This window comes from Brachionichthys hirsutus, chromosome 1, assembly GCF_040956055.1.
Source record: "Brachionichthys hirsutus isolate HB-005 chromosome 1, CSIRO-AGI_Bhir_v1, whole genome shotgun sequence".
In the NCBI taxonomy this organism is placed as follows: Eukaryota; Metazoa; Chordata; class Actinopteri; order Lophiiformes; family Brachionichthyidae; genus Brachionichthys; species Brachionichthys hirsutus.
The window spans coordinates 1,255,392-1,269,785 of record NC_090897.1 but is presented as its reverse complement, the minus strand read 5'-3'; the positions used below and the strand labels follow the sequence as shown (position 1 = coordinate 1,269,785).

General features: G+C 47.5%; 1 protein-coding gene across 1 annotated transcript; it reads right to left on the bottom strand.

Moving 5' to 3' along the window:
* Positions 1 to 1,418: 1,418 nt before the first annotated feature.
* serinc4 (serine incorporator 4) lies at positions 1,419 to 11,177 on the bottom strand. Its single transcript, XM_068760695.1, has 11 exons — positions 11,058 to 11,177; positions 9,439 to 9,606; positions 9,124 to 9,302; positions 8,267 to 8,346; positions 7,897 to 7,990; positions 6,840 to 7,051; positions 5,910 to 6,005; positions 2,492 to 2,618; positions 2,287 to 2,399; positions 1,731 to 1,884; positions 1,419 to 1,626 (listed from the first exon to the last, which is right to left on the bottom strand). Exons 1-11 carry the CDS (start codon positions 11,175 to 11,177, stop codon positions 1,419 to 1,421), a joined length of 1,551 nt encoding a protein of 516 aa, XP_068616796.1.
* Between the last annotated feature and the right edge of the window lie 3,217 nt (positions 11,178 to 14,394).

Below are 14,394 nucleotides of genomic sequence, written 5' to 3'. Positions count from 1 at the left end.
GCTTTGAGACGTTTTTGCAGGCTGCTCAGTAATCTCTTGTGCCTTTTTATTTTATTTTTTCGCTTTTAAATTTACATTTTCTCTCAAACCTCATCATCGAGTGCCAAAATAAGTTATTTCTGCATTTGTTCGTTCTTGTAACGTTGAAAAGAGAACGACCCTCGACTGTTCAGACATCAGCGCATCCACAACAAAGCAGACCGAAGACGCCAAACTTTAATTTGTTGCCTGGGGGGGGGGGGGGGGGGCAGGTTTTCAGAGGGCTGCTTTAGATTCACATCACAGTTCACCTCATTCGTCCGAAGGCATGAGACAGAAAGCTTCTATCCCTTCTGCAAGTTTCAGTTTTCAAGCACGCTTGGATTTCAAAATAAAGCGACACATGCAACAGAAAATGTAAAGAAGGATCCGCGCACCTTCAATGAATTTAGAAGTTGCGAGCTTTTGTCGGCCAAACATCCCAGTTTATCTACCTTGTGTGATCAGCTTTAACTTTAAGTCTCTCTCTTTTAAAAAGGGCCTCATTTACAGGAATAAAAGAGTTATATCTTTTACGCATTTAAGCTGTTTTGACTGTAAATCTTCTGGTTTGTTAATGTGAGCACTAAATAAAATACAATTCCTGTTATTATACAGTCTGACGTCATTCCGTTAAAAGAAGCTGATTTCAAATTGGAGTTTTTTACTCATTTTTCAGCAATTGTACCTAAATTCGTTGTTCCACAGGGTTTCGAAGTCGTTTACATTTTGGATTTGAGTCATAAATTTTCATGTGAGATTTGTAAGAATTCTTGAAAAAAGCATTTACCCTCCTGTGTGGTAAATCACAATGATCAGCTCTCAGGGAACCTTTGACTCGTCGATCAGGCGGGATGGAATCATTACTCGCCGCCCGTCTTGCAGTCTTGATGGGATTCGCCCCAAAGTCCTGGTTTGAGATTTTTCTTGCTTTTAATTTTTTTTATTTGCCAACCCCCATCAGATTTCAGCGGGTTGATTGGAATGTGTACCTCGATAAACAGAAAATATCTAAAATCCTCGGTTAAAATAGTCTTTAAACAGCCAAAAACTTTAAAATGATACTAAACCTAAAGATTAAAAATTGATTTATCTTTGCGCCTACTTGCTGTGACTCCCCTATTATAGGGTCAAGACTTCCTTCCTTCTGCTCCCTTTGGCAATTTATTGTGTAAATGTGTTTCCACAAAGTCCTCATTCGTGGTTTAGCGTCACGCCGCCCGACCTGTGACATCATCGCGATCTCATTGGTCCTTCCCGCATCCTTGAACTCCTGACCTCTTTGACCTCCGCAACAGGAAGTCGCCTCCTCTGGCGGAGGAGGAGACGCAGACTCGTCTGACCTCTTGTCCCTCTCGTGCCCTTTCTGCCCTCCGGCCGGCCCCCTGGTGGACGGAATGTCAGATGCTGACCGAGACGTGGCACGAGGATGCCGAGCGGCGTTTAATCCGCGAGCGGCGAGGTCTGGATTCTGATTGGCAGCTGCAAAGCGGGCCCAGAAGCAGCCAGAGATAGAGGATGACGCAGGCCCAGCAGGACGACAGCTTCACCCAGAAGGTGGACCAGCTGCCGTGGGTGAAGGTGGTCTCCAGCACGGCCGATTCGTAGCTGGGGGAGGACGGAAGTGTTAGCGGCGTGGTCAGGACAGCCCCCCCCCCCCCCCCCCCCCACACACACACACTCCTACAGTACCCGGGGAGCGGTTGACTAACCTGAACCAGTTGGTGAGGGTCATCATGACGTACAGCGACGCCAAGAAGAAGACGAAATGGAAGAAGAAGTAGCTGTAAGCCACTCGCTGGGTCTCGTTGTGAATGACCGTCTGACAGCCTTTGTCCTCGTCGTCCATCACGAACGTGTCCTCCACTGAAGAGACAAAAGGACATGATGGATTCTCCTCCGTCAAAACAACATCCATCCATCCATCCATCCATCCATCCATCCATCCATCGCTTCGCGGGTCACGGGTGTTGCTGGAGCCAATCCCAGCTTGTTATGGACGAGAGGCGGGCTACACTCTGGATGTGTCGCCAGCCACTACACCACCGTGCCACCCATCAAAAAAACACGTTAACAAAAACGTTTACGCGTGTGTGTAACAGCAAGCGCCTTTCCTACTACCTTTATCTACCTTGATCATTTTATTTTGTGGTCGATTGATTTATTTTCACTTTTAAGGTAAAAAGTTATTTTACTGTCATTTTGAGACGTTTCAGTTCAGCGCGTCTTTGACCTGACTACCACGGGATGGCGAGCTTCAGAACCGACCTTCGTCTTCCTCGGGCCAGCAGAAGCAGCAGGTGGCTTTCTGGAACTCGTAGCGATAAACTTTGATCATCCAGAAGGGCCCGAAGACCTCGGCCAGGTAGGACGCCTCGTTACTGCGAAGGAATCAGATTCAACATTTGTCGTCCCATCATTCCTCCTATCAGAGACGGCGGTTTGTGGGTTGGGCTCGAACGCACGGCCTCACCATGCGAAGAGGACGCAGCAGTACATGATGGCGGCGCCGATGATGGCCACAGCGTTGCCTTCTTTCTGGATGCCATCTTGTCCCACGTTGGGGTAGCAGACGGTCATGTTGGTGCCCTGATGCACCACTGGAACAGAGAGGAAGCTAGCACGTTAGCATCACAGACAGCATGGTGGAACAGAGAGGAAGCTAGCACGTTAGCATCACAGACAGCATTGCGGAACAGAGAGGAAGCTAGCATGTTAGCATCACAGACAGCATGGCGGAACAGAGAGGAAGCTAGCATGTTAGCACCACAGACAGCATGGCGGAACAGAGAGGAAGCTAGCATGTTAGCATCACAGACAGCATGGTGGAACAGAGAGGAAGCTAGCATGTTAGCATCACAGACAGCATGGCGGAACAGAGAGGAAGCTAGCATGTTAGCATCACAGACAGCATGGCGGAACAGAGAGGAAGCTAGCATGATCATGATCATGCTCCGGGACCCGGCGCACCGCTAGCTGCAGACATGGCAACGTTAGCCGTAGCTGCTGCAGAGGACTTGGCTTTCACGCTAGCTCACAGGCTTCCACACTTTTGCGTGCGTCTGTTGTTTGACCAGGTGCTTCATAACGTTTGACTCGTTTGTTCCTCCCAGTTTCGCCGGTTTGCAAAGTGCAGCCAGATCCGGGATGCCGCCGCTGAGGAGTGACGAAATGTTGGAGCGCATCCAGAGCGGGATCAAGAAGAGGTGCGAGAGAGGGCCTGCTGGAATCTCTATCCAGGACCAGGACTGTGATGCCCCGGAACGGAAGGTCCTGCACAACTCCCATCGTGTGTGTGTGTGTGTGTGCGTGTGTGTGTGTGTGTGTGCGTGTATGCGTGTGTGTGTGTCCATGTCATTGTGAGGCCGTAGAGTAGAATAAGCCTTCCAGGAACAGACTTGGCTGAAAGACCAATATGAAGACAGTAACGAGGATGGATCTTTTTGTGTAACACACACGCACACACACGCACACACACACACACACACACACACACACGCACACGCACATCAAAGTGTTGTTGGCATGACAGGTGAGGAACCCATTAATTAAAGTAGGTGAAAAAGGAAACGGCAACATTGGTTGAAAGTTGAATATTACAGCGTGCGTGTGTGTGTGTGTGCGTGCATGTGTGTGTGTGTGTGTGTGTGTGTGTGTGTGTGTGTGTGATTCATTGTCTGTGGTAAAAAGTGTTTTTACAGCCTCTGGGAACATATTTTCGCAACAAGTTGCTACAAAGTTCTGCCTTGGGACACACACACACATACAAACACACACACACACATTCACACGCATGCACACACACGCACACACACAGCCATCATACTGCGCTGTTTCTGTCAAATCACACCTTGTGTTGTGTTTCTGGCTGACTTTACGGTTTAAAGAAACACACCTAACGACCTTTCGACCTCTTCTGAGACAAACAGCGCTCTGTTTTTATCGCGCGTTTGTCCTTGTCAACCTTTGACCTTTCCTCAACTGTCAAAACACGCATGGATCACTCTTCCTTGGCAGATCTTCTTTTTTTTTAATGCGCCTCATATCCGTTCGGCAGGGCGAGCTGCGGGAGAACATGTGTAATTGCGTGTCATTATGTTGTCAATGAATCCGACAGGAATGTGAAACAAATATCCATCAGCCCGTCCTCATCACGGGCCACCAGCTCAGCAGGCAGCGTGTCGGAGCGTGTGTGTGTGTGTGTGTGTGTGTGTGTGCTTCCCATTAAGATGTAAACCCCTGGCTTCTGACAAGCCTCTGCGCTAATGCCTCCTTGTCTCCTTGTCTCACCTGGTGCCAACAGGTGAGTCATCAGGAGGAAATTAAAGGCAAATTACAGAAGGTTCCGCCAAACATGCGGGAAAAGGCTCGTCCCCATTAAATCCCAGCAGGCCAGGACGATGAGGCGCGAACATTAAAAACATTTAGCAGTCACAGGCTTTTATTTAGTGCTGGAATGTCCGCTAGCATTGGCTGATTTAGACACTGAGGGTTTAGTTAAAAGCTGTTATTTACACATTTTGTTTGTCATCAGTACTTTCGTGGTTTGGCTCTTCCTGTGAACATGAACTGAACTCTAAGCAGAAAGGTTCTGTTTGTAGTCCTCAAAGTCTCCGAGGGCGCAGGAAAGCCTGTAAATGATGGTTTAATGCAAATATCATTTATCAAGGAAACAAAATACTGACTATATCTTAATCTCTAATCTCGGTACCGGTCCGTGAGGCATTTGTTACCGGGCCGCACAGAAAGAATGATTCATTTATACAATTTCCGTTGTATCGATTATTAGCTTCTAAAAGGTGTTTTATTTTGAAAAACAACTACGTACTACTATTAGCGAGAATTAATTTTAGAAAACAAACATCTTTGGAGAGCTTCTTCGCTAAGGGGAAAAGTCCAACCGAGGAGGAAGAAGAGGAGCCGACGACCTCCAAGAAAAGAAAACTTCTTTTAACAGACAAACCAGGAGTCAGACTTAAAACACGGTTTATCTACAGCTGCCTGGCTTCGCTAACGAGCAATGAAGGGTTCAAAAAGGGTTCGGCACAGAGACCAAGAACCCCGGACTAAAAGACAAGAACCAGGGATTAAAAGGCAAGAACCCTGGACTAAAATACAAAAACCAGGGATGAAAAGGCAAGAACCCTGGACTAAAAGACAAGAACCAGGGATGAAAAGGCAAGAACCCTGGACTAAAAGACAAGAACCAGGGATGAAAAGGCAAGAACCCTGGACTAAAAGACAAGAACCAGGGATTAAAAGGCAAGAACCCTGGACTAAAATACAAAAACCAGGGATGAAAAGGCGAGAACCCTGGACTAAAAGACAAGAACCAGGGATGAAAAGGCAAGAACCCTGGACTAAAAGACAAGAACCAGGGATGAAAAGGCAAGAACCCTGGACTAAAAGACAAGAACCAGGGATGAAAAGGCAAGAACCCTGGACTAAAATACAAAAACCAGGGATGAAAAGGCAAGAACCCTGGACTAAAAGACAAGAACCAGGGATGAAAAGGCAAGAACCCTGGACTAAAAAACAAGAACCAGGGATTAAAAGGCAAGAACCCTGGACTAAAATACAGAAACCAGGGATGAAAAGGCAAGAACCCTGGACTAAAAGACAAGAACCAGGGATGAAAAGGCAAGAACCCTGGACTAAAAGACAAGAACCCTGGATTAGAAAACAAGAATGTGGAATCTATTAAGCAAAAAAGCGTGTGAACATGAAGGACAGAAGTAAGACCACAACTAATGGTGAGTAGATATTAGTGTAGTACTTATTTAATAGTTATTGCAAGCGCATAATATAAAGTTTATTGGTGAGACTATATTCCTCATTTTTTAATTTAATTGCCCCGCGTGAAACCGGTCCGTGGCACTGATCTAGCTTACCTTTCTCCGGTGGGCGGCTGGACAGCGCAGAAAGGGTGAGGTACATGACGTAGCAGCTGATGATGGAGGCTTGAAGCAGGCCTGAACGAGGCTGCTCTGCACAAACAGAAACACACGCAGAATATGTAAAAGCAAAAAGGCAGAGGAGGACAGTTATTTTCCTTTTTGATTTTCTTAACTGTTTGACAAATTTTAAATCAAGGTGTTGTATGTCTGTAGAGGTTTAACTTTTTTTCTCCCTTTTACTCTATTTGTTTTTTTTCTTTTTTCTATATCTTTTGTGTATTTGTACTGTTTGTTTGTTTTTGTGTGTACAGTACAGTGTATATGTACCCGTTCTGATCTGTGACTTGTAATGTTGGCACACAACTGTATGTATAAAATCAATAAACACATTGTCATAAAAAAGGCAGAGGAACCAGCTTCGCGTAGATCAATAACATAAGTTTAAATAACATTAACTCTATTATTGGAGTGCCTGGAAACAGTTCACGTTGTCACCTGCGCTTCCTGCTCAGTGTCTCCTCACAGGTGAGCATTAGTGACACCTAGTGGTGGCGACACAGAATGCATCCAAATGGGCGTTCTTGGTTTCAGGTGTTTTAACATCGATGAAAACATGAATTATGATAATGATGGAAAGTAAGACTTTATTTATACTTCTTCTTAAAGCTAAAGTCTTCACTGTAGCCTCTAAGATAAAAGCAAGCCCCTCCCACCCGAGCTCCAGCTGCCTCGTCGTCCGTCTTTAAGGATTCCAGAATGACAACTTCCAAATCTGTAACCAGCTGTTATCATAAAACCCAGACATGTGCAGACAGAGCCGGCCTGCAGTGTAGAAACCGATCATAATGGCGTCATAGCACCTAATCATTATTATCAGCCGCAGCACGTTTCAACAGGGGGGGGGGGGGGGGTCCATCGACTCACTCTGCTTCACGCACGGCGTGATGGCGATGAAGGACATGAGGCCGCAGAGCGCCAGGTTGACCCACAGCAGGGCCTTGTTGAAGTGGCAGGCAACGGGGTGCGTGTAGTACTTGTACATGAAGGCGAAGGCCATGGTGGCGATGGTGTAGAAGAAGAGGGTGGCGCACGTCACGGCCAGACACCAACGCTTGTTCTCGGCGGCTCCGGTCAACCTGGACGCCACAGAGAGGAGGAGGAGCTTCAGCTTCGTCCCCATCAGACGTCGACGTGTGGCGGGGGGAATGGAACCCGCAGCCACCGCCGCACGGCTGATGAGGAACCGGTTCAGTGTGTTGCTGGGTCACACGTGTATTTTCAAATCGATGTGTTTTAATCGATTAATAGAATCCCCCTTTCCTAAATGATTTCCCGCCTGTCCGTCCAGACGTCTCCGTTTTGTCTTCTTCTTCTCTCCGACTGGGAGAAAAGTGAGTTTCTCTCAGCTTAATCACGGCCAAGAGGTCACATTGTTGACCTCGTTGTTTCACCTCCTGCCCCCTCCACTCATTATTTCTCTCTCTCTCTCTCTCTCAAATGGCCGTCCACTATGAGTCTCAGGTTCTGTTTGAGGTTTCTGCCTGTTAAAGGGAAGTTTCTCCTTGACAAGTCGGGCTCTGTCTTTCGTTCCCTGCGACACCTGCAAAGCGCCTTGAGGTAACTTCCTGTTAGGATCTGGCAGCTGTCGAAATGAAAATGAACTGAATTGAACGTCATAGTAAATAAGAGCTGATGCTATTCAAAGACCGACGAATTGAGGCAAAAGCAATGTCTTTAATATCAAATCGAAAGGTGTGAGAAGAATCTGTTTTAGTAAAACATCTCTGGAGCTTCAGAGCAAAACGGTGACGCAACATTTCCCTTTTTAAAACGAGTCCCCGCCTCCTCCTGCTGTTTTACTGAGAGGCTCTAGAGATGCAGAAACTTCACCCGACCGTCCAGCAGCACGGACTTCCTGTTTTTGAGGGAACTGTCCCTTTAACATGTCTACGGGGTCCGGCCCAGAACCAGGTTCACTCACCAGTTCTTGTTCCAGGTGTGTGCGAAAGCTGTGATGAGGATGAGTTGGATGAGGATGAAGGCAAATCCTCCCATCACACCAACATAATGCCAAGCTGAGAGAGGGAGAAAAAGGAGGGGGGGGGGGGGGGGGGCACCATGATCCGTATGATTTGATTTATCTCTGGGAAGTGAGATCAGGCGAGACGAAGAGCGAGGAAGAAGAGCTGTAAATCACCAACCAGCTCTGATGTCAGGCTTTTATTACCTCCAGAGTGAAACTGGGACATTTATGGTTCAATAACTCACAGCGGCCGGGGGGGGGGGAGCAGCTCTCTGCTGCCCTCTAGCAGGACCAGGATCCTGCGTGTGATGTGGAACTGGGATCTTACCGTGCAGGAAGGACTCTGTGGGGATGAAGAAGGCGGCGGTGCACATCCCGAGCAGCGTGATGAACTTCAGGAACCAGAAGCTGGAGGGCACCACAACAACAACAACGCAACAACAACAACAACAACAACACAACAACAACGTTAGAAGTCTTCATGAAACTTGGAGGAACGCTGTGATTGCTCCCTGTCCCTCTGCAGAAGGGGTCGGAACCTTTTTGGCTGAGAGAGCCATGAACACCACATATTTTTAAATGTCATTCCGTGAGAGCCATAAAATCTGTTTAAAAGTAAATACGAGTAAATGTGTGCAACACTTTTAAAGTACAAAAAGTCTCTGAATTATTTTTAATAACATTGTTATTCTGTTGCTAACCAACGATGGATATTTCTTACTATTAATGCGACTTCTGGTGCTGCGTGGTTTTGCTGATGTCTTCGTAATTAGTGAAAAGATTTGTCTGCGAGCCAGATGCAGCCATCAAAAGAGCCACATCTGGCTCCCGAGCCATAGGTTCCTGACCCCTGCTCTACAGCCTGGTACAACTTTGTCAAAGCGTTCCCCCCCCACGGCACCAGGAGGAGACGGGCTGCAATCCGGCTCGGCAAATCCTAATCTGAGCCGCGTCACCGCTCTAATCTACTGCAGCAATGGAAAGTGTGACAGTAACGAGCTTTGATTAGAGCAGCCGGTCACGCAAGGTGAGCTGGAGAGAAGTGGTCGAAGGCAAAGTATTTAAAGGGGCGTGTTCTTCCAGGGAACGTTTCTGGACGGAATTACGGTCAATCTAAACGACAGAATTTGTAACGTCGGCGTTTCTGCTTCTGCTGCGCTTGATTCTGTTTTTATTCGAACTGACCCGTTGTGTACGAGGGCCCTGAAGTCCTGGCTGGACTTCACGTCTATGAGGAAGAGCGCCATCATCAGGTAGAAGCAGGACGTGCCGAAGCAGACTCTGTAGACCGCCGAGTAGCCCACGAGCATCTCGCAGTGGCCGCCGCCGTGCGCCTGATCACACACCATGTTGAAGAAAGGCACCTGAGGCACACACACCGTACTTCAGCGTCAAAACAAGAGACTTTAATCTGGAGGCTTTTTAATCCCACAATGATTTCTGAGGCGTCCCTTTGAGGTTATGTGTGTCAATAATTGTGTCACAGAGGTTCAGACTCACATTTTCCCTGACGAGCTCGGAGACGGTGCGAGACAGCATGAGGCAGGAGACAGCGCAGCTCAGGACATGGAAGATGGTGTACATGACCCGCGTGCTGGTGGACGACTTGACCGGGGGGCAGAAGGCACAGCAGAGGGAGCAGGGGGCCGGTCCACAACAGCAGCATATCTGAGGAGGAGAGGAGGGAGGCGGCTCAGCGTCCATAGCAACCAGAAGAAGGAATCGGATCCTTGAGATCTCCTCAAGGATTCCCTGCAGGAGGACGACATGACATTCTCCCCTACGGTGACCTGACAGCGAACGAAATGTGGCGAAGAGCGCCAAGGTTTGAGCGTGCAGTGGGCTTAACACGATAAAAACCCTGCGTGGGTATCCTTCCAGGGGACAAAATGTGATGCTGCGCCCTGTAGGGTGTCCTTCCAGGGGACAAAATGTGATGCTGCGCCCTGTAGGATGTCCTTCCAGGGGACAAAATGTGATGCTGCGCCCTGTAGGATGTCCTTCCAGGGGACAAAATGTGATGCTGCGCCCTGTAGGGTGTCCTTCCAGTGGACAAAATGTGATGCTGCGCCCTGTAGGGTGTCCTTCCAGGGGACAAAATGTGATGCTGCGCCCTGTAGGGTGTCCTTCCAGGGGACAAAATGTGATGCTGCGCCCTGTAGGGTGTCCTTCCAGGGGACAAAATGTGATGCTGCGCCCTGTAGGATGTCCTTCCAGGGGACAAAATGTGATGCTGCGCCCTGTAGGGTGTCCTTCCAGTGGACAAAATGTGATGCTGCGCCCTGTAGGGTGTCCTTCCAGGGGACAAAATGTGATGCTGCGCCCTGTAGGATGTCCTTCCAGTGGACAAAACAAAACTGAAAGTACTATAGCGTTCAATTCCAGTTGAGCTAACAAGTGGAATATCCCTCTACGTTTCCCTACCAGAGGACAAAACCAGACAATGTGGTCTCTAGTGTGTCCTTCCATTGCAGCGAATGTGATTAAATACCCGTCCAGTGGGAGAATGTGCCTTTTAGGGCGTATTTCCAGTGGGCGGGTACTGGTAAAGGTTCCATTCCAGAGGGAAGAACACAGAATTGCTGTTGCAGTATTTGATTAAGACATCATCAGTCCACTGCTGCAGCACAATATAACACAATTCAGGCCAAACACCTGTCTCACACAGCTTCAACAAACAGAACATCATAATTCTCAACTCTCGTTCATTGATTGTACAACGCTTCCTTTCACCATCCCATTGAAAGTACAATCGCCTGAACTGGAGTAAAACTCACCTGAACTGGAGTAAAATTCACCTGAACTGGAGTACAATCACCTGAACTGGAGTAAATCTCACCTGAACTGGAGTAAAATCACCTGAACTGGAGTACAATCACCTGAACTGGAGTAAATCTCACCTGATTACACACACCATACATTCCTATTATGATATTTCACACTTTAAGCCATGCTTGAGATGTATAACGATTCTTTTCCCCTCCACCACATTTAAAAGGCATCAATCGCAGGCGCCGCGTTCTACTTTGGAGAGGAAAGCAGACTCTTGTTTCACAGTGACCCTGAACAATGTCTTCCAGCTGCGCCCGCCTCCTGCGCCGCTGCTCGCCGGCTCTCACCTGATAGGCCACCGTGTTGAGGAAGTGGCTGTAGGCGCCACTGCGGTTCACCCCCCGAGCGGCCGACATCGTGCCCGTGGATTGCTTTCCCTCGACCCCCACGACTCTACATTTGGCCATCAGCTTTGCAGCACCGGCCGGTCGTGTCAACGTCTGCTCACACCGATGGAATCCTCACATCCTCTAAGAGTTCCAGGAGACTCCTAAAACCGGCCTGTCCGGAAAGGAACGCAAAGAAAAGTCCAAGCGGAACTCCTGCGGCTCGTGCTGGCACGCTCCTTATTCTGGATTAGGGGTAGCTCTAGTCCGGGTGGGCTCCCTGCTGCCGGGGTCCACAGCATGGGACCAGCTGCTCTCAGCCCAGCCTCGCGGGGGGAGAAGTTGTTTTTTGGGCCATGTCCTGCCTGCTCCGGTTCTGCGGCTGCCCCGGACGCTGCCAGAAAATAGGAAGAGGTGGCGGCGAATGCCCGATGCGCTCGCCCATCCTCCCCCCCTGGCCTGTACTATCCAGCCAGATTAGGCCAAGTCTGTGAGGGGAGGAGGGCTGAAGGGGAGTAGGTCGACAGGGACCGTGTGCCAATCCCATCTGTCCCTCCCATACCCCCCCCCCCCCATCCCTGCATAATAGTTCAACTACAAAGGGGTTGGCCAATTCCCGTGCTTAATCTAGATTTATGGAATTAAACAATTACCCCATGTTATTTGCCCGACTCCTGAAAGTGTCCCCCCCCCCAAAAAAACCCTCCATCGGCCATGTTTGTGTGTCGCTCACACAAAGAGGTCACGTCCATCATCCTAATAAGTTATCATGACCGTGTCACGAGCTACATGATGCAGTCGACGTTAGCACGTTAGCAGTAGGAGAAACCTGGTGCATGATGGTCAACGATTTAACGTTTGGTTCCCAACCCGAGGTAGAAATCCCGTCAAACTGGGCGCAGTGGAATGAAATGATGTCTGCGATCGCTGCTCGAAAGCCCCGAGCGCATGAGAAGAGTCAGATTAGAGCCGGGCGGAGCTCTGGGATAATCCCGCCGTCGTTCAGCAGGATGACCTTCACCCGCCGGTTCATTCTGCTTCACTCTGAGCCGACGCAGACGGTCGGCGCTGAGCCGGAGAAGGTCGGAACGATCCGAGGTCCGTCTCACCTGCTAACACGTTACCTGACATTGGGCCCGGCGCCGCCTGCGTCTCGGACCCACTGCAGCATTCAGAGGCAGCAATGGCTGCGGATGTTCCCACAGAGATTAGGCACTTATGTAAACTGAGTTGTGTTATATAATATGAATGATTCATGAGCCGTAGTCTTATTGCCCATAAACTACAAACATGAAGGCCTACTTTAATCTGCTTTCGAAACGCAACAAACAAACGTCTCAAATAGCAGCAAATGCTTTAAAAAAAGCAGAACTACATTACCCAAAAGTCTCCTGGGGTGTTTCTGAAAACAGAATAGCAAACTGCAGAGTTCAATTATTATAGACGCCTGTGAACGAATGTTTACACAGACATACAATAGAAAATGGCTTGTTAAAATCTATTCGTGTTTGTAATACAACAACAAGCAGCAGATAAAAACATCAACTGCTTGTCGGAGGTAATGCCGAAATGATCCAGAGAAGACATTCCAGGAACTAAGAGACTCAATAAAAGGAAACGCCATCCTGGGTCAGACTCAGCTAAGAAGCTTGAACTCGCAAACCCAGTGGGATTATTAGTCTGAGGATCTGATGGCGGCGGAGGAGAAAGCATCATCCACGACTTTTAGTCTTTGTACTTAATAAATGTTTTATTGAGAAATAAATGGATGAAAAAAATATATATATTTTGCACAAACTTAATCCCAAACAATCTTAACAATAACTACAAATTTCTGTCATTGATGTAATCTCCGTCTGGATGATTCCCTCCATCAGGAGCAGTCAGGAATAAACACGTGTTGCTCGGAGTAGTCCGGGCTGCCTGCAGTTCTGGCATTCCGGGGGGCCCCTTTCACTGTTAGATAATTGTTGCTGCCTTGTGGGAGAGGAGGAAGTGCCAAAGAGAACAAGCACAAGCAAATAAGCGGATGCAAATCAGCGCTTGAGTGAACGCACTCAATCTCTGGTTTCAGCGGGCCTTGTGCAAAAAGAATGGTTGGATGGAATCCAAAGAGCACGGCCCGATCATTGATCGTTTAGCACTCTTTCACGGCGAAACGAAATAACGTGCAATAGATTGCCTCTATGTTTTGCATACTTTTTTAAAGGCGTGGTTAAATCATCTCAAAGGAAATCGCCCCCCCAAGCCTTGTACATTTGAACCAATGCGTTCTTGTGAGTTTTCTTATTTGAACTAATTGGCTGCAAGGACAAAAAGCATCCCAAATATAATATGCATAATAATAGGGAAGAGTGTCTTAGCTACTTAAATCATTATTATTAGTCATTATTCCTAACGCTGCTTCTATACAGGAATGTCTTCTCACCTGAGCCCGGAGCCCACCTGACATCGTGTCCCGAGGCCCGGGGGCGAAGACGGCTCTGATCAGTCCGACATACAGCAGGATGAAGGGCTTGCTGTGAAGGCAGTAACATCTCTAGCCTCTGTGCCATTCCTCCTGTCCCATCATCTGAAGGGTGAGCTGGAGAGACGAGAGAGCACTGATCTGATCTCCAGTCCAGCTCAGGGTTGGAGCCACGAGAGGGTTTTCTTTTCCTTTAATCTGATTATTGGTAGGCGGATGGAAAAAGCTCGAGGACCAGAACGAGCTGGAAGGTGTGGAGACGGAGGAAATCTGTTTCGGTGGTTGGCTGGCTGCTTTCTGTGGTAAGAGTAAACCTCTTATGACAGAAAGGGACAGAATAAATCACATAATCCAGTTTTTTCTTCTTCATTGTCTTTAAAAGGCGACATATTATATACATTTTTGAAATATTATTTTTTGATTACTTTGAATAATTGACTGTGTATGTAATTCCCTTCAGGGAAGCACTTTGTACTTTGTTTTGATCACTGCTACATGAAGTTTTTTATTAGTTACTATAAAATAAAATAAAAAAAGGAAATATTCAAATGAGGGAATTCAGACAGAAATAATAACGAATGTATTTAACGAAGTTATTTCCTACATCACAAAAAAGTAATAATAATAATACGAACTATTTTATTTATTTACTTTTTTAATTGAAAAAGTGAAAATACAAACTTTCAATGAGGATAACATAAGTATAGGGAAGAAAAATACAAACATTGTCGGGATATCTAAATACAAGAACAGATAAAAGCTGACATACAAATATTACAAATAATTGGGCATTTTAAATGTACATATAGTAGCAGAGATGCAGCAGAAAAG